The following is an 18452-nucleotide window of genomic DNA, read 5'->3' on the forward strand; positions in this document are numbered from 1 at the left end:
AGTAGCCACTGCGCAAGCCGAGTTCCGCGGGAGCGGTGAGGACCCTTGCGCCGGGTAAAGCACCTGAGACCCGCGAGCGGCGGCCCGGGGAGGCCTGAGGGCAGCTCCCCTCCCTCACGACGAGAAGTCACGCCCCCCCTTCCACACCCCCCCACCCGCTCCGGACGCCGCCTCGGGGGTTTTAATGGCGGTTTGTTGGCCCAGCGCTGCCCCCGATTCCAAGTTTCGGCGTTTCTGGGCTTGGATGAAGAGTAGGACTTGCCTCGTGGTCTTCTTCATGTCGCCTCTCCCTTGCAACCTCCCAGTTGGGCGTAGGGGAGGCATAGAAAGAGCCCGTCACAGTTCTGGTGGTTGAAAATTCATGTTGAAGTATGATTTATGTGCATAAAAACTTTAGGGGAACCGTTCAGACGGTCTGGCAGAAGGTGGGAGGATCAGGACAGTAATAAAAAAATAAAAATTTTTGTGTCCAGATAAAAGTTGCCATATGTCTTCATTGATGCAGTCTAGGTTTTATAACTTTTATAGAAGAAAAAAATGTTTTCCGGCGAGCAATCCCATTTTTGATTAAAAAAAAATAAAATCAACTGCTTTCCCTATGTAATTCCAATGATTTCATGAATCTAGAGATCAGTGAATGTACAGCAATATGCAACTTTGTCTTTAAAAAAAAGCAGAGGGTTTTACTGTATTTTCTTTCTCTGCCACTGACTAAATCTTATTTAAGCCCATGCACAAGGGCTGGCACCGCATCCCGTCCTCTCCATTCATTTGCAACCGCCTTCATGGACGTAAGGTACCCCACGCGGTTTCTAATTAGCTCACAATATTTAAGCACCTCTGAAATTAAGTTATAACTTCTAAAACTTTAAAATTCTTAAGTAAAAGCTTTGAGACTGTTCATTTGTGTTTGCAAAGTCCTTTTTAATTTTAAAATAGAAATGTTTCCAATACATAGAAGTAAACATTGAAAGGTTTATTTTTTAACATCCCCATTTTTGACCAAAAGTCACAATTTCTTCAAAAGTGTTTATTTCACAATTTTTTTATCCACAGCTGAATATTACAGTGACTATTACAAGCATTCTCCTAAAAAGGTGTAGTTTACAGATTTGTTCAAAATGGAAAAATACTTTATAAGCAGTAGTATTTCATCTTGAGTATTCACTCCTGTCTATCATTCAGCTTCTTTGAGAGCATACATAGCTTCTGCTTGTTAACGTAATGAGACTTCACAAAACCCTCAAACAAACAGACGTTGCACTGTAGTAGCACATTTTTTGATAATTTGGTGTTTCATCTAATTTCAACTTAATTTGAAAGTTTTTGTTAACTGGCATTTACATTTTGAAATCAATTGTGTACTCGTTGGAGAATATGTCCTCCGGATTGTTTTGCTTAACATCTACATTGCTAGAACTTCTTCCAGGCAAAAAAAAAAAAAAAAAAATCAATTTATAACTGTAATACATATGTGAATCAATAAAGTTGGAGGAAGAAGGTTCATGGCAGTTCATGAAATTAACTTTAATTAATCATATTTATATGCAATGACAGAATGCTAATTTTCAGTTAAATATGGTCTGAAAGAATAGGTTTGCACAGTTTTGTTCATTTACTATTGAAAATGGAGGAGAATGACCTGTTCTTTCAAGTGCATCTTTTGCACTTGTATCTTTTCCAAATCACACAAATGGAGGGTCATACCTTGCAAAGACTTTAGGTGGTGGTGTGATTTCAGCGTTTAAGTTGCAGTATCAGGAAAGGCAGCCACTATGCTTAAACTCTGAAACACGCCCACATGTTACTGTTTCGCTCATACTTTTAGATACAACGGAATAAATCGCATGAGCAAAAAATGCTTATGATGTAAGATTGTATTAATTCAGTCTTGAGGTCTAACGTTGTTTTCTACAGTCAACTACTACAACAGTTTTACAAGCTGAAAGATAAGCAACCTCAGCTACAAAATGCCAATGAAAGAAAAAAGAAAAAAAAAAAACCAAAGCAAGTTTTTGGTGAAAATGAAGCACATACATTGTTCTGGATGTTTCTTGTAGACCAGATGGCAGATGCGTGAACTTGCCTTTGAAGAGTTGGTTTTGTAGTGATGGTGTCTTGTGTGATTTGGTTTTTTAGGTGTTTGTTGTTTTTTTCTTTTTATCCCCAATAGTACTTTTCTGAGCTACATTATACATACAAAAATCAGTAAGAGTCAGTATTGTTTTTTTCCTAGAACTTCAAAGTGTTTTTGCAGACCTCCTCAGAGTGAGATTTTATAAGCAGACCTAAAAATCCACAGACAAATTTTTATGACAGAACAATAAAATATTCCCACATTTTAACACTTGTTTCAGAGGAAAAACGGTTGAAAAGTCAGTTACCTTAGTAACAGCTAAAGGCACACAGTGGGAAAATGCTCAACTTAATAATCAATATTTTAAAATAAAGACAGGACTGGAAAACAACCAGCTTTCTCAAAGCCACATTTTGTGTTAAATTTGCTTTTTAAGTAAGTGCCAATCTGAGGAAAGGCATGCTTGAGCATAGCAATTTAACAAAATTAACATTTAGAAACAAACTTTAAAAATTGCTAACAGAAAAGGTAACATATATTAAAGATATTTCATACAGAGTCCTCTTCCAGATGGATTTTAATGGATAAACTACGTTATCACAGATCAATACATTAAACCCCAGTTCCCATCTATACATACCTAGAGTTTTTAAGAAAGTCTCTTCATTGTACATGTAAATTGTGATCCTGAAAATGCCAGTGAAGGACCATTATCCCCTAAAAGGCCGTAAACCACATTTTATAATTGAGATCAGCAAAGAAATCATTGCAGAGCAACCTGTCATTTAGTCTGAACGATAAGCATTGGTTTAATCAATCTGCTGGGAATTGTACTCTGAATAGTTTACATCAGAGAGAGGTAGAGACCTGAAGAGCCTGAGAGGAAACTGCTGGCCTAAGATGAATTCTGAGAAATAGCTCCATCTTAAAACCGCCTTACAGAAAGACCAAATTCTGCTTTGTCTTTTTTTTTTTATTTTTAACCTGTGATGACTACCGTAGCATGGAAAAAAAGGGACAAGATACAATTAAAAAATTAAATTCAGAGCACTGCAAAAACATTCACTTGCAAAACGTGAAAAGAGGTAGGTATAATAAATAATATTGTAGCTGAGCAAGTGAGAGAAGAGTGTGGGCTTGCTGGGCACAGACAGCAAAATGGTGGTGTTACCCTTGTTGTGCATGAAGGGGAGATGAAGGCACTACTGAATATATGCCGTAGATGCAAGTGCTCAAGGACTGGAGTTTGGAGGTAGTGCTGGTACTACAAGCAGTAAATTTTCTTTTAGAATTAGTTGGGTGATGCTTAGGAGAAAAGAACTTCTTCCTAGGGAACGGCCTTAAATTTGTCCTTCACTGGTAACAGCTGTACTAAACCATAGTCCACTTGGAACAAGGTATTTACCTAGCGGCATAGACCAATGTAATTCTTCACAGCACGCAACTTTTTCTTTAAAAATGTGCTTTTGGGATAGTAATATACATATATAGTACATACAGGACTATTACAGCTTGTATCTACATAGATTATATACATGATGTCTAAATCAAAATGTACTCCTTGTCTAAAACAGTGACTGCAGCATGGTGGAATTTAGTGTATCTTTAAAAGACTTCACATTCTGTTTTATCCTCTGAGCAGACAGGTCACCTGGTCATAAATTTGCTGTTTGGGTATGATTTACACCAACTAAACATGGTCAAGGGCAGAGAGGCGTTTTTTTGAAAGCTCTTGACGATTGCGGAATTGCTGAGACTTCAGGAACCGCAACCACAAAAGCAGGTTAAGTTCAGATCTGCTTGGACAAGACCAAACGGAAGGGAGTGGCAGTGGCAAGGGAGAAACGCTCACAGTGCTGGGATGAGCAGGGCTTTTGCTGGCTAATGCCAGTCATCCTCGCTGCACTTTGGCAAAGCATGGCTCCACAGAAACTGGGGATTCCACATGGCACGGTAAGTACGAAGCAAAATCAGTGACTGCTTTTGTGAGTAGCTGGCCCCTTTCAGCATCTACCTGGCGAGGTCAGAGGGTTGGTTTGTTTTATTTTGCAAGTTAGGTAAAAAAAAAAATCCTAACAGAATTTGAATTGACTGCAATTATTCGTTTAAGGTTGTTGTAGACAAGGAGTTCATGTTCACTCTTAAAGAAACAGACTAACACACTATCTTACAGGTTTTTTGTGTTAAAACATTTCATTGCTCATCCATTCCCTCTTGGTTTAAAACTTTTTTTTTTTTTTTATTAGTATTCTTCATCACAATAGGTAACATTTCGGATGGCTACTGCACTGAATAGATTTTTCCATGGACTGCTATGGCTAGGACTAACCCACTGAACAGAAGTAGGACTGGAGACCTGATGATTAAACTGGGCTGCTTTAGCATGTCTGATATACGCATGAGATTCTGATACAAGCCATGTAAGAGGTCTAAGAGTCTTGATAGCCACTGGATGAAATTTTTGGCTTTGCAAAGCACAGGAAAGCCAACAGTAGGGATCAGGAGGATCCCTGTCTATACTAGAAGCAGAAGGCCTAAGGCAGTCCCTTGCCTTGAGATTATTTCACTAGGACAAAACCTTTGCAAGTGACTAATGTAAATTTGGTAATGGAAGAAAGTCCAAACCACCAATTTATTTGAATTTCCATGAAGCAGATGTACTGGATGCAGTTAGGAGGAGCAACAGCATTTCTCAAACACAGAATTTGTGACAAATTCCATGCCAGTGGAAACAAGCAGCATCTAAGCCCATTACCTTAATACATACTTGTGCCTTCTGCAATTTACTTTCTCAACTCACTATCGTGATACAGTTACTAGCAAGAACAGGAGGCAGAATTGCATGTCCCGTTATTAATACATACAAAACCACCTAGCTATTAGACAAATTACATGTCCTTCAAGGCAGCATAAGTGTCTCAGATTTTGTTTTTTATTTAACTGTCATTTCTTCATTGACACCTATGAGATCAAAGTAACTTGTCTCCCACTCACACTTCTTTTTTGTTAGTGGTTTTGGAGATGATTATGGGCTTTGAACTATGTCAACATAAAATCAAGCAGTAAAAAATAAGTCTACATTTCAAGTATCCTTATGCCAAGTTGCAAATTACCCAGAAAAATCACATATAGATCAGTCTCTTTCTTACTGTATGGTTTAGCATCCATTTATTACTGTGTATTGGTTCTTCCATAAGCCTGTTTGGTCCATATTTAAAGAGCTCCTTAAATCTGTTTAATGATTTTTCTGTCTTTGCTGGGGGTCTCTGGGTAGGAGAGGTGGGCTTAATTAGACTTTCTTCAGACTTTCTTGAGAAATTCCAAGTTGAGAGAAGCAGGGAGATGAATCGAATCCATGGTTATGGAGGATGGGCTGAACGGGATCAAAACTGGGAACATGTGCTTGAAGTCCAACAGCAGCTGCGGAGGGTCATTTCGCTCTTGCAAGTGCGTCTATGAGGTGTGGGAGAGGAAAACAAATTCAGTATCAATTGTTGCCTTTTCTTTGTATTTGTCACGTTTATCATCATCAAAGGTTTGAGAATGTACACGATTTTAGAATATTGCAAGCAACAGTTGTTCTATTTTGTTCTCTATTGCGGCAGCCTTCCTCCAAGGAAGTGTTTACAGAACTTCTACATAGACTGTAGGAAACACTGCTTCAGAAGAACCTTGCTACATTTTCTATGTGACCAAGAAGCAAGACACAGGACTTGGAAACAACATGATGCTCTTTCTCAGCAAAAACAACACTGTATGATACCAGCAGAACACTTTTGATTCAGCTGCTCAGTGATGGAGACATATTCTAGGAGTAGTTGAACAGATTTCTCTTTCCTTTTCCCGCCTCCTCCTTGTGAACATTAAAAGATGTTTGGTTTTCATTTAGTTATTTTTCCTTTAGTTGCCAATTTCTGCCTTGTATCTCAGAAGTAGCTCCACCGATACTTCACTGACTCCTGCAACCTTACTTCTGAGTCGTGTAGCTACTAAAGAGCATTGGATTAGCTGAGCTGGGAACTTTGGTGCTCATTGTTCTTTGTGATTAACAGCCTGGCTATCCCTGCAGCTGTATGTCACAAGTAAGTGTGTGCACACGCAGAGCACTAAATTCAGGACAACATGCAGCAGCATGCCTATTACAAAATGCCTGAGTTAGTACTAATGACATCTGTACTAAATCATTAATTTCTCCTCCACTTTACAGCCCTTTAATTTACCTGGATGTCTCGTATGAAAGCTACCGTCACACGCTCTTCAAACTCATTCATAGGAGTGTAGAGATTAAGTATTTTTACAATCTGTTGAAAACAAAATAGGATTACATGACAGTCATGAGAAGCCAAACTTGTCTTGATATGACCATAGCAAGTCTCTCGTGACACTACTGAGAAGCAGAAGTAGCACAAGTATGATCCTGGTGTTCCTTTGCCTGCTGTAAGGTACAGCAAGCCTCTACGGACCTGTCAAAGTCACGTCTCATGGCAACGTTTGTAAATTGGGAATAGACTTGAGCAACAGATTTATACAGGGACTCCACTCAGGAGGCATGTGGTGACAGGGGTGACCACTTCTCAGTGCTTCTGATGTCACCTCTACAACACTTCTGATGCTCCCTCACTCCTGCTCCTCCCCTACAAGCCCTTGCTTCTCTCAGGAACACGCATTCAAAACAGGGAGATGGAGATACAGGAGGAAGGATCTCCAAGAAGCACTGGAGATCAGCTCACAGCTCTTGCTTCTCCCTTCCTATGACATGTTCAAATTAAGGCCCAGCAATCCAACAACAAAAACCATGAGTTTATATCCTCCTGGAAAGGAGTTTCAAAGCTTAAGGTCAGATCTAGTAAGCCTAGGTGGGCAGTTCTCAACCCCCTGCCCCAAATACGAATCCTTGGTGGGCATCCTGCAGACCTAGCCAGGTTAGACCCTGGCAAAAGACAACAGGTGGGTTTAAAATCCCAAGTGTCTGACTTGTACCATGAATTCTTCCTCAGGGCTGGGTTTCATCTTTGCAGATTTCTGGAGCCCCAGTGCCATCAGTGGCACTGTGAGAGAGGAGCCACTGCGGTGACCACCTCTGACAGGGGTCAATACCTAACATCAGTCCTAAAAAGGACAAGTTGTCCCCACTGTGGGAATGGCACGCTGAGTCTGGGCAGTGAAGAGCTGGAACCAGGAGACCGCCCTTTCCCACTCCTTTAATTATCAGTGCCCTCTGGTGTAAATCTCTGCCCTGCTCCCTACCTGCTGGGTCGTGAGTGATGTGCACAAGGAGCAGATGGCCTCAGCATCTTCTGAGGTTTTCTTTTTCAGCTGCAGAAGCTGTGCTGCCTGAATCAAGGGCTCCAAAGTTTGTGCTGCTCCGCTCTGCTGCAGATTCTTCCCATGCAGCCATTCCTCCAGCTGGCTTATGTTAAACCTGGGTGAGCAACCAAGATGAGAAGTGAGCTGAGAGCTGAGAAAGAAGACGTAGCATCTCAGAAATCCTCTGTGAGACTCAAGGTATGTTGCAGTGTTGGTATATGTGGCTTTTTGTGATGCATATTTGTGATACACATGGCAAGAGACAACCAGACCAAAGCTTAATAATACTCAGCAACTCAAAGCAAAATTTATACTCTATGTACCTTAGAAATAAACGAGCCATGTAACAGTTTGGATTGTGCTTTTCTACAGCGTTCAGCTATGTTCAAGTTTCAAAAGTCAATTAAAATTAAGCTTTTAACAAGCTTTTAAATGCTAACAAAACGTATTTTCTTTGAAAAGATCTACACAAAAAATGCCTTTGCCTGTGCCCACCCCCAGGCTCAAAGGGAACATGCAAAGGATCTACCATGGGAAGGGGAGAGGGTAGCGAAAGGAAGGTCTAAATCATGTACACTGAGAAGTAAGTTGATAGATTTATGCCAGGGCTGACAAACATTCACCACCCCCTTCTGGCAGGTTTGCACTAGCTGTCCTTTCAAACTTCAATCCTTATTACAACACTACACTACGACAGCAATGGGGCACATGAGCCCCTCATCCCAGCCCAGCAGATGTCTGGCTGCCACTGCCTGCACATCTCACAGCTCATGAGAGGCCAGAGGCACTGCACACAGCAACACGGTTGGTTTTGAAGATCCACCTGCAGAATTGGAGCCTTTGACACTACAACACTTGTTACATTAAAGCCAGCAGACACAGCAGTGGGAGAGAACCATGGAGACTTCTCCATCCCAACGTTCAATATGACCTACATCACCTGGTGCAGTCTCTGGACTGTGCAGCCTTCCCGCTCAGACTGGGTGAAGCAAGGGTGGGGAAAGCCCACCCCAGAATAATTACCATAACATGTGTTTAATTCACAAGCAGCACAGCAAACTGCATTGCACAGGCATTACACAATGGGCCATTACACAATGCCACTGCATCAGTCTCCCGCTGAATCCAGTTTCTCCCGTTACTTAACACCACTGCAATTTATTTTCCTATTTTCCACCACCTTATAAAGTTAACAAAACTTCCTTAAAGCGGGTACATCCTCGCCCCAAGTCCCACCTTAGCTGCATGCCCGTGCTCCACGAGCAGACATCCTTCCTCAGCAGGAGGTTGTTCAGGGCAACCGCGCTGATCATGTAGAAAAGCTGCTTGAAGACCTGCTGCACAATCTCCGGGTCCAGCCCCTGGTCACACATGATGCTGTGGAACATGTTCAGCTGGCGAATGATTGCGTCTAAGCTGTAGGAGCTGTCACCGTCTGCCATGCTGGAGGAGCGATTCCTGTAGCCCATCGGTTTGACACCAGAAAGCCCCTGGATGCTCTCATTTTCCAACACTGCGGATACTGAAAAAGGGGGAAAAAATATGAGCTAAAAAAGCCTGCATCCACCTGTTAGTCACTAGAGGTAAGAGCTGATCCCTCCATGGGCGTGCAGCAGTCTCAGGAATGCAACACAATGGATGCTAGGAGGTCTGAAAGCAGGACAGATCCATGAATTGCTAGGTTACTGTGATAATATGAAATAGTTGAAGCATACAGAATATCTTTACGATCACACTTTTTTTTCCTTGATGTTACTACACAGAAATCACTTACCATGCTGCAGAAACAGGGAACAGCTCTCCTCTGAGTTGTAATCAATTCTCTCTCTATACCCACCACAGAGCCTTAAATTCTGCAGTTAAAATTATTAATTGGCTCAAAGGATTGGGAGAAACAAAGACAGATTAAAAGTAATAAAATCCTTACAGCCTGACTAACTGATGGAGGAACAGGACAACTTTCTGCAAGGATCAGGAGGTACATGCAGTGATGGTAGGCATTGATGCTGTCGGACACAGCAGGAATTTGTGCAATGACATTTGGAGGGTAAAGGGAAAAAGTCCCAGACACAAAGGAGTCCAGGCTGGGAGCTCAAGGAAAACACTAGCAGCTAAAAAATATAAAGCGCTGAGAACAGCCCCTCAGTTAGATTAGCGAGGAGGAGGAGGGATTTAGCTGAGGAGGTAACTCTTCTTATACTCATAGAGTCATAGAATACCAGGTTGGAAGGGACCTCAAGGATCACCTGGTCCAACCTTTCTTGGTAAAAGCCTGGTCTAGACAAGCTGGCCCAGCACCCTGTCCAGCTGAACCTTAGAAGTGTCCAGTGTTGGCAAATCCACCACTTCCCTGGGGAGATTATTCCAGTGGCTGATTGTCCTCAGTGTGAAAAATTTTCCTCTTGTGTCCAATCGGAATCTCCCCTGGAGTAAATTGTACCTGTTACCCCTCATCTTTTCCATGTGACTCCTTGTACAAAGGGAGTCTCCATCTTCTCTGTGGCCACCCTTTAAACACTGGAACACAGTGATAATCTCTCCCCTCAGCCTTCTCTTGTCAAGGCCGAACAAACCCAACTCTCTCAGCCTTTCCTCACATGTCTGCCCAGTCCCTTGATCACCTTTGCGGCCCTTCTCTGGACCCTCTCCAGCCTGGCCATATCTTTTTTGTATAGCTGGGACCAAACCTGAACACAGTATTCCAGGTGTGGCCTGACAAACACCGAGTAGAGTGAAATAATGAGTCTGCTGGTGATGCCCTTGTTCATGCAACACAGCAACCTGTTGGCTTTCTCTGCCACTGCGGCGCATTGTTCACTCGTATTGAACTTGTTACTGACTCACCCTCGCAAAACAAGGTCTTTATCAGTCTCTTTTTCCTCTTCCCAATTCTCTCCTCCCTCATAATGCACATTTCTACCCATAAAAAGCTTAACCCTGAATCTGGTCTGAAGAGGAATGCTGTTCCTATGGACTCACCAGCACCACCTCACCTCTGTCACCACCCTCTCCAGCAGAAAGGAAGGAGCTACCTTCTATCATGGGGGAAAAAAACCTCACCCCTATTAGCTTCTGTCATGGGAGAAAATAAAAACTCATCCAGGTGTGCCTCCCTAACTCCAGGTCACTGCGAACAAGAGGACCTGCTCCAAACCAGGACTTTTTTTGTAACATATGCCTCTCTACCAGCTGCAGGCTTTTTCTTTGGGGACAAATCATGTACAAAGGTCTGAAAAACACTCAGAGGAGATAACTACAGAAAAAAAAAAAAACCTCCTAAAAGCTAATATGCTGTGAACTTACCGATCATGGGTTGGAGTATGCCCTCTGCTATCTTGATGAGCTGCTGGTAGATCTGGATGGAGAGGTGGCTCAGCACCTGGCGGTACTCGGTCAGGTCAAAGTTCTTCAGACAGTGCTCATTCTGCTTAGGTGTGTTTTGTGTCATGAAACCCTGAACAGAAGGAGATTAAAACACCTGGTTTCATTATGTCACCTATTTATAGTCCAGTAAAGTCGCTGTATTAAAAAAAAACCCTTAGAGTACAATACATCCAGATATGTCACCAAAGTAGATCTTTTCTGTAATAGAGTAAAAATAAAGACTCATAAATCACCTTTGATTTACTCAGCCCTTTGTTCATAAATTATTGCTAGAGGGCTGCTTTTTGAAGAAAAGCATCATTAAGTGGTAAGTTTTTCATTTTAGCTTTAGCAAGGAGAAACATTTGTATTAATTGCAATATATGTATGAACTAGAAAATGACATTTCAGTTCCTGGGAAACTTTTTTAGTTATTTGTTTATTCCTGTGAGTCACAATCATTTAAGGGAAACCAAATATTTTAAGATTAAGATTTTAGAAAATGAAAAAAAAGTATAGCCACATGCTATATACTTTAATATTTTAAACTGATCTGAAGTTCAGAAATCTCTCCATGTAACTGAATTTATTCCCTGCCTTTACCTGAAGAAGTGGCTGATCTCTGATCCTGTAGCCCTGAGTTCTGGGCTCAGACATTAATGCCAGTTTTGCTGGCAGAAGCAAATGTGATCTAACTTAATTTTGTAATTAACACAGATGCTTTAATTGCCTGATCATATGGTCTTACCAATTTGGTGACAAAATAAGAACTATGCAACTTTTATGTTGTTTGCTGACTAGCAAAATGCAAAAATACAACGTGTACAATTTGAGTTGACTTTAGAATTTCTCCATTTTCCCAACTGATGAAAAAGTGTTGTGCACTGCAAGATCGCATTTAGTTTGGGGTTTTCTTTTAAACCTGTTTTCTTAAAAATAGGTTGGATTTCAAATTAAAGATAATAGTATTTTGGAAACTGCTCAGAATGATTTTCCCCCTCTGTTTTTTTGCACCAAATTATCAACTGAATTTGCAAATAGCTGGTTGGTTCATTTAACACAGTAAATCATGGCAAAGAATGTGAAATTTAAGTTGTTGGGGTTTTTTTTTACCCTGCTCGTTTTCTGGGGAGGATTTTCTTTAAATTGTAATGTTGTTATTCAGGCAGAAGAGGGCAAACAGGAGCATAACTATTATCTAAATTATTGTTCTTTTTAATTTAAATCTTTAAAGTCCAGCTCTGAGGTTTTACACACCAGTCATTATCTTGTGAATAATCTGAATAGTTGATTCCATGAAAATTTTTTTCTTTATTCTTAAAGCTTGACTGCTCAGCATATCTAACACAAGTCAAGACTAAATGAGAAATTACATAATTTGGCTCTGCTGAAAATTTTAATACCCAGAACATATAGCTATGAGGATGGCAGCGTGTAATGTACTAAGAGGACTGTGATGATGTGATTTTGTTGGAAGGGGTTGGCTATAATAAAACCTATTTCAACTTACAAAATATTACTGAGATGGCAAGAAATGAGAGGCTTTCCTTCCCAAATCTTATATTATGATTATGCATTTTTGCTCTGTCAAAGTGTGTCATTTTGAACTAGCTGAACAGAACAGGAAAAAAAGTCAGTAGAAACGGGCAGAATAAAACTGCAAGATTTGGAACAGTTTTCTTCTGTCTGAAAATCTTGGTTAGTGAAAAGTTGTGGGACCTACTAAAACCAGGGGAACGGCCTTTAAAACAGCCTACCAGAAGGAAATCACCTGTTCAGACCAATCAAAGTGCATGTCTGGCTATGAAATTCAAAATATCCTGTTGCATATTGTGTTGTAAGGGTTCTGGTTTCAGCTCTCAAATGTCTTTTCTCAGTGCAACGTCCCATGAACCTCTGGTCTAGTTCAGACTAGACATAAGGAGGAAATTTTTGACGATGAGGGTGGTGAAACACTGACACAGGTTGCCCAGAGAGGTGGTCGATGCCCCACCCCTGGAAACATTCCAGGCCAGGTTGGACGGGGCTCTGAGCAACCTGATCTAGTGGAAGATGTCCCTGCCCATGGCAGGGGGTTGGACTAGATGGCCTTTAAAGGTCCCTTCCCACCCAAACCATTCTGTGATTCTATCATTCTAGGAGCTGCCTCATGTTATATCCATATTAATAAAGGAGGAAAGTCAGAGGTGACCCCATGTGGTAGCCAGAGGGAAGCCACTAGACCCAGGAGACCTGAAGACCGTTCATGGAGGGATGCCAACATACTCAAGATCAGCCATGAGTTTCTTACCGCATCTCCGCTGTACTGCTTTAAACAGTGCAGGAGGCGACAAGTATTTGCCAGCCAAAATGATGTCATCTCAAAATCCTCGTTGTGTTTCTGGAGGAGCAAAATTAGAACATGTGAGATGTCCCCTTCAGTGGGGGACACTGGCATAGCAAGACAAAGTATTTCCCCAGCTAGAATCAGAAGGGTCTCTCTGCAGATGGGCAGTATTAGCCATTTGTTCCCTGCAAACTTTTTTTAAATCTGGAAAGGCAAACAATTTTGTTTGCTAAGATCATAATTTTCCTTGTTCTTCTAAAAAGGGAAGCTATAAGAGTGATTTGAAAACCACTATGAGAGCTGAATATCACACAGTTTGGCATGGTTATTACCATCCTACACCATCTCAACCCCAGGACAAGAGAAAACAGACACTTACCTTCAGCACCTTCTTAATGCCGTTGATGGTGGAGGTGAGCAAGGAGTGCACCTTCTGGTCATCGTTGATGTAATCCGCATGTCTGATGCACATGTAGAGGATGTAGGCAGGAAGGCAGGGAACAGTAGCAGACACTGCCTGGGGCTTGAGATCTAGAAGGTTTGGCGTTTTGGGTTTTTTTTTGTTTGGGTTTTTTTTTTTTTTAAATCCTCTTAAAATTCACCAACTGCCAGGTGAAGCAGGGAACACTAGAGCTGGTGACCTACCCAGGCAAACCACTCTCCCCCCAGCCCTGGGGAAGCTAAATTTTGGCTCTGCAACTTGCATCCCTCTCTGCAGCATGGACACAGAGCCAGAGGTCCAGCTGCAGGACAGATGGACCTGCTGAGGCCAGCCAAAGCAGAAAAGCTGCAGCACTAGGGCTCGGGAAGGTAGCAGTGTCTGCACTGAGGCTTATGACACTACCCCCTTACACCTTAGGGATGCACACGTAGCACTAGATCATCTTTACCATGTCAAAGCCTGCCCAAGCAGCACACAAATAGCCTTAGAAAAACTCCGCAAAGCTTTCAGGAATACTTCCCACAGGTTATAAACCCCTCCCTCTGAATTCATGATGTAGTTAATCACTCTTTCCCTCGAGATACTGAATCCTAATGGTAGCTGTGGGAATTTGCAGTCTCTAAAGAAAAAGCCTGTCTGATGAGGGGCACTTCAGAGACCACAGCAGCGGGCGAGCACTGCTCTTTGAACACTTTTCAGATACTCACTAGACTCTGCTGGGGTTAAAGAGTGATGGTAAATACTAACACTTAGGAGAACTTCTCTAACAGCATTGAATAAGGGGATGCTGCAGCAATTCTGATCAGACCTTCCAGTGTAAAAGAACTCACAAGATTATTATCTGTTATTATCTCATAAACCAAACCGCCTTTGTTCCATTGCTGCGCAAAATCCTTGGGGTCCATCCTTTGCTATCCCCTCCCCATCTACTACCACATCATACGAAGCTCAGGAAGTTACGAGCTGCTCTGAAAACTGCAGCCTCCTTTTTGCATTCTTCCATTTTCTGCTATCCCTAAGGATTATATCCATGCTGGTCTAGCTGCTTAGCGCTGCGCTTCTTTACCTATCATCACCATAAACATGCAGCCCCAGAAGGGATTAATTTGAGATCTATTTGCCTATCTTGAGATCTCCCAGGCAAGAGAAGAAGGAGCCAGGCACAGGAGCGAAGTATGTTCCTCACCTGTAATGAGGTTTCGGATGAGGAGTGGCTCGTCTTCTTTATAATATTCCAACATGCCCTGAAAATCTTTCTCCTTCCTCTGGACAGCAGCTTGCATTTTACGCTCGTGCTGACTCCTTTCCACCGGTATTGTGGTTTGGGATGCTGTGAAAAGAGCATGAAAGGTGGTACCTGTTGATCGAGAACTATTCACGTCCTCCATTGGCCTTAGAGCAGACACCAGGTCAAAGCGTTATATATTAAGTTTCCAATAATGTCATCAGCTTCAGTAGACTTATAAAAATATAAAGAACCAGGTTTTGAATTACCAGTCAGCAGTAGTTCTGGTTCTGAATGAAAGAAAGAGTGCAAAAGTTGGACCTAAGGAGGAAAAGATGAAGTCATTTTTTATTTTCCAAGGAACCACAGGCTAGAAGTGAGTAACCCTACGGGAATCGTTTTAGTGTGTCATTTTCACAGAGGGGAAAAAAATTAGCCAGGCAATGAAAAAATACTTAAGCATGATGTCTTCTGGTTGGCTGTAAAGCTGAAGAACTGTGGTGGCACACCATTGAGCGTTGTGCTTCCATAAAAGTTCAGTAAAACAGGAGAGATCAGCATGCAAGTGCTGCAGTAAACAGCAGCCTGCTGCATGCAAATTACACTGACAGACACCAGCTGTGCTAGCCATGGAAACCCTCCAGTTATTCAGCTTAATTTCACTTAATGCCTAGTTTTCAGAAATTAGCTCATGAGAACAAGGTTATGTGATTAATCACAGCGTCTCCAGAGAATGGGAAGCTCCTTCTATACAACACAGATGTCACATTTGGGGTGTTTTCTGATCAAGCAGAATATACAATGTATTTTGATCCTAAATGGTTTTAATTCCCTCTCAAAATTGCTGGATCAGAGCAGCTGCCTGCTAGCCACTGGTCTCCTCTCTATACTTCTGCTTGGGTCCCAGCACTGTCAGCAATGAAAGCAAAAAGGCTTCTGTAAATACCTTCCAAACCCTGGTACACCAAGCATCAGATCAATACCTCCAGCAACCACTCGCCCTCCATCACTTCGTGGACCCTCCTCCAAGTTCACCACGTTCAGCCACGTCAACAAGCTATAGCTACACCAGCGAAGCTGCGCTCGCTCAAAGGCAGCCTAAGCCTGACCCAGGAGCTTCATTTGGACTTTCCATGCTCTGCTGTCACGCTGATGATGAGCTCAGTGCTCGCTGCTAGTTCAGTGCCAGAATGAGCAAAATCTTACTTCAACAGAAAAAGCTGCAGCTCTCCAAGGCTGGCCAAAGAAGTAAAACCAGAGTGCTGCTCCCCCACCCCAAAGTCTACCAACAGCCGAGTCACCTTCAAAATCTTTGACCTTCTTCATGTAAATCTTCAGCTGCTTCTTTAGTTTCTTTTCATTGCTTTCCAAGTTCTCTAGCATTTCTTTAAGATCCTGAAAAACAGAAGATGCATTGGGTTAAAAAAAACCACCTCAAGAACAACTCATCTGGGGTGAGTTTGAGGCTGGAGTCACTCAGCAGCCTGGTCTATGCAGCACGTGAGCATCTTGGTAGAAAAACAGCCGTGTTATTTCTGGATGGCTCGGAGACACCCACAAAGTCTATACAACCACAGAGACCATGGGTGTTGTGTGTCTGCTTTTTCTAGAGGTAGCCCACAGCAGGCAATACTCACAGCTCACCACCCAAAGCATTTTACTCCTGGCTGTTAATCATATTTAAACAGTTTCAACACTGGATACTAGCATTGTGGAGAAAGGCAAGAAGCCCTCGCCTGCTCAGGAGGGGCCAATGTTCATTCCAGACCTTGCACAGAGATACAGGAGGTGAGAAACGGAAAATTTATCATCAGCCAGGACAACTTTTTGGAGTGGCAACTGCCTCCCCCCCCACCCCAATAAAAGTAAGCAGAAAGGATTGTGTTGTCTTTGTGCGTAATTACAGAGTATAGGTGTCCTCAGTGATCTCACTTAATAGGCAGTGCCACAAAGTAGACAGGCTTAAAAAGCAGAAAAAATAAAGTAGCTAGGGAGTCACAAGAGTCATATAGCCACTGAACAACAGTTCAAAGCCAAGTACCAACGCTCCCAAATGCCCAGTGGGAGATGCTGAAGGATTCCACAGAGAGTTTAGGAGGGGTGAAAGAGACCCCAGTGCCTTCTCCTCCCCTTCACATTTCCTGTCTCCTTTCTCTCAACCTGTTTCTTTTTTCCCCTCTTTCTTAAGCTATGTCTCTTACAGTCTCAGTCTCAGTACAGTCTCTTACCAGATTTTCATTGGTGAGACGTGTAATTTCTTGCTGAATTCCAAATTCCACCTGGACCTCTGGAGACAGCTGCAGGGTGGTCTGCAGGAGAGCCTGCTGCTGTTTCTCCATCTCTTCTTTAATTGCATCCACCTGGTTTTTCAGAGCTTCTACCTCCTCCTCATGCTCTCTTCTCTGATCCTGGAGTTGTGCTTCCAGCAACCTGAGAAAAGGACCACACCAATCGGCCTGTGATTTCAGCATCGTGGTAGTAAACGCCATTTGAGTTTAGATCCTTCAAAGTCAGCCAACCTGGGAGACGTTCCTGGTCAACCTCCCTATAAAACTTGACACACACAGGGGTGCTACAGCTATTATTGCCACATATACTGCAGATTAAATACTTTTGAAATTGGAGACATGAAATCAAAAGTCTGTGAGGTTTTTTTTTAAATAATAGGGGGAAGAAAAAAATAAAATCCAAGATCTCCCTTTTTTTCCTGAAACCGTATCACAGATTTGGAGTCCTTTACTCTTCCCATTAGCAAGAAGCAAATGTAAATACATCAGTTCTTACTCTTGAAAACTGAACTGTGTATCTTGCAAATGGCTCTGTTCAGTTGGACTGCCAGGGGCTTCGTTTGCTACTGCTGGGAGTTTCAAGAAAGGCAGAAGCTGAAACCTTTCATTCCTTCTAGTTGTTTGTAGAGCTGCTATTTTATCTTTGCTTTTAAAAAAAGGTATATTCACATATATCTCAATTTTCATTCGTAAAGCACCTGAAGAAAACTACGCAGAAGGCAATTCTCTGTCACTATGATCAGTTCCTGCTCTCAGCTTTCATCATCGCTGCTGACTTCACCAGGACTCTTCAGAAGGGGGAAAAAGACTCATTTGCTTGTACTCCATGACATACAAACACTAACACCATGATACCTAGCTGACAGAAGTCACCAAAACCAGCCCTTGTCTCACTTTTAGGTGGGTACCCAACTTTTTCTCTAACAATTTGTCCTGCCACCCTCTCTGACCCCTCTTTCCCTACATCAGGTCTCCTTCCAGGCCTGTGCACAAGGACAACATCAGTGGGAGGAAAGGCATATATTAATAAGGCATTTATTCAGTGCATTATCCAGCCGTTTGCTAAACCAGAATGCCTTTGTTAACCCGGTGAAAGAACGATTCATCACTGAGATGTTAACTACCCTCCTGTACGCACCCATGCGGGTGCTGAAAAACTGGCAAGTGGCACAATAATTGATTTTTTAAGGGTATCCTCTACCCTCTGCTAAATGGAAATATCCTGGTTAGTCCACCAGCTCTCTCATGAAGCCTGAAATAAGTGACTCCGGAAGGGATGAGGACTCTGAGGAAGGGGCAATAAGACAGAAACTGCAAAGTATTAGTCCCAGATTACACAGGGCAATGGTGGCAAAGAGGAGGAGCAACCCTGGGGGATGACCAAGCCCATGTCCTTGCTGTAGCTCATGGATGTGCTCTCCTGG

At 42.3% G+C, this 18452-nt stretch overlaps 1 protein-coding gene across 1 annotated transcript in view; it reads right to left on the reverse strand.

Annotated features, from left to right (window-relative positions):
- Positions 1–903: 903 nt before the first annotated feature.
- Positions 904–18452, reverse strand: part of MYO5B (myosin VB) — a 165110-nt gene continuing 147561 nt past the window's right edge. Inside the window, exons 31-40 of the mRNA XM_074812741.1 lie at positions 16969–17170; positions 16042–16135; positions 14702–14845; positions 13453–13604; positions 13038–13127; positions 10688–10838; positions 8621–8906; positions 7325–7499; positions 6298–6378; positions 904–5530 (exon numbers count right to left, since the gene is read on the reverse strand). Coding sequence (XP_074668842.1) covers positions 5378–5530; positions 6298–6378; positions 7325–7499; positions 8621–8906; positions 10688–10838; positions 13038–13127; positions 13453–13604; positions 14702–14845; positions 16042–16135; positions 16969–17170 — 1528 coding nt within the window. The 3' untranslated portion in view covers positions 904–5377. The remainder of the gene's footprint in view (positions 5531–6297; positions 6379–7324; positions 7500–8620; positions 8907–10687; positions 10839–13037; positions 13128–13452; positions 13605–14701; positions 14846–16041; positions 16136–16968; positions 17171–18452) is intronic.

This window comes from Strix aluco, chromosome Z, assembly GCF_031877795.1.
Source record: "Strix aluco isolate bStrAlu1 chromosome Z, bStrAlu1.hap1, whole genome shotgun sequence".
In the NCBI taxonomy this organism is placed as follows: domain Eukaryota; kingdom Metazoa; phylum Chordata; class Aves; order Strigiformes; family Strigidae; genus Strix; species Strix aluco.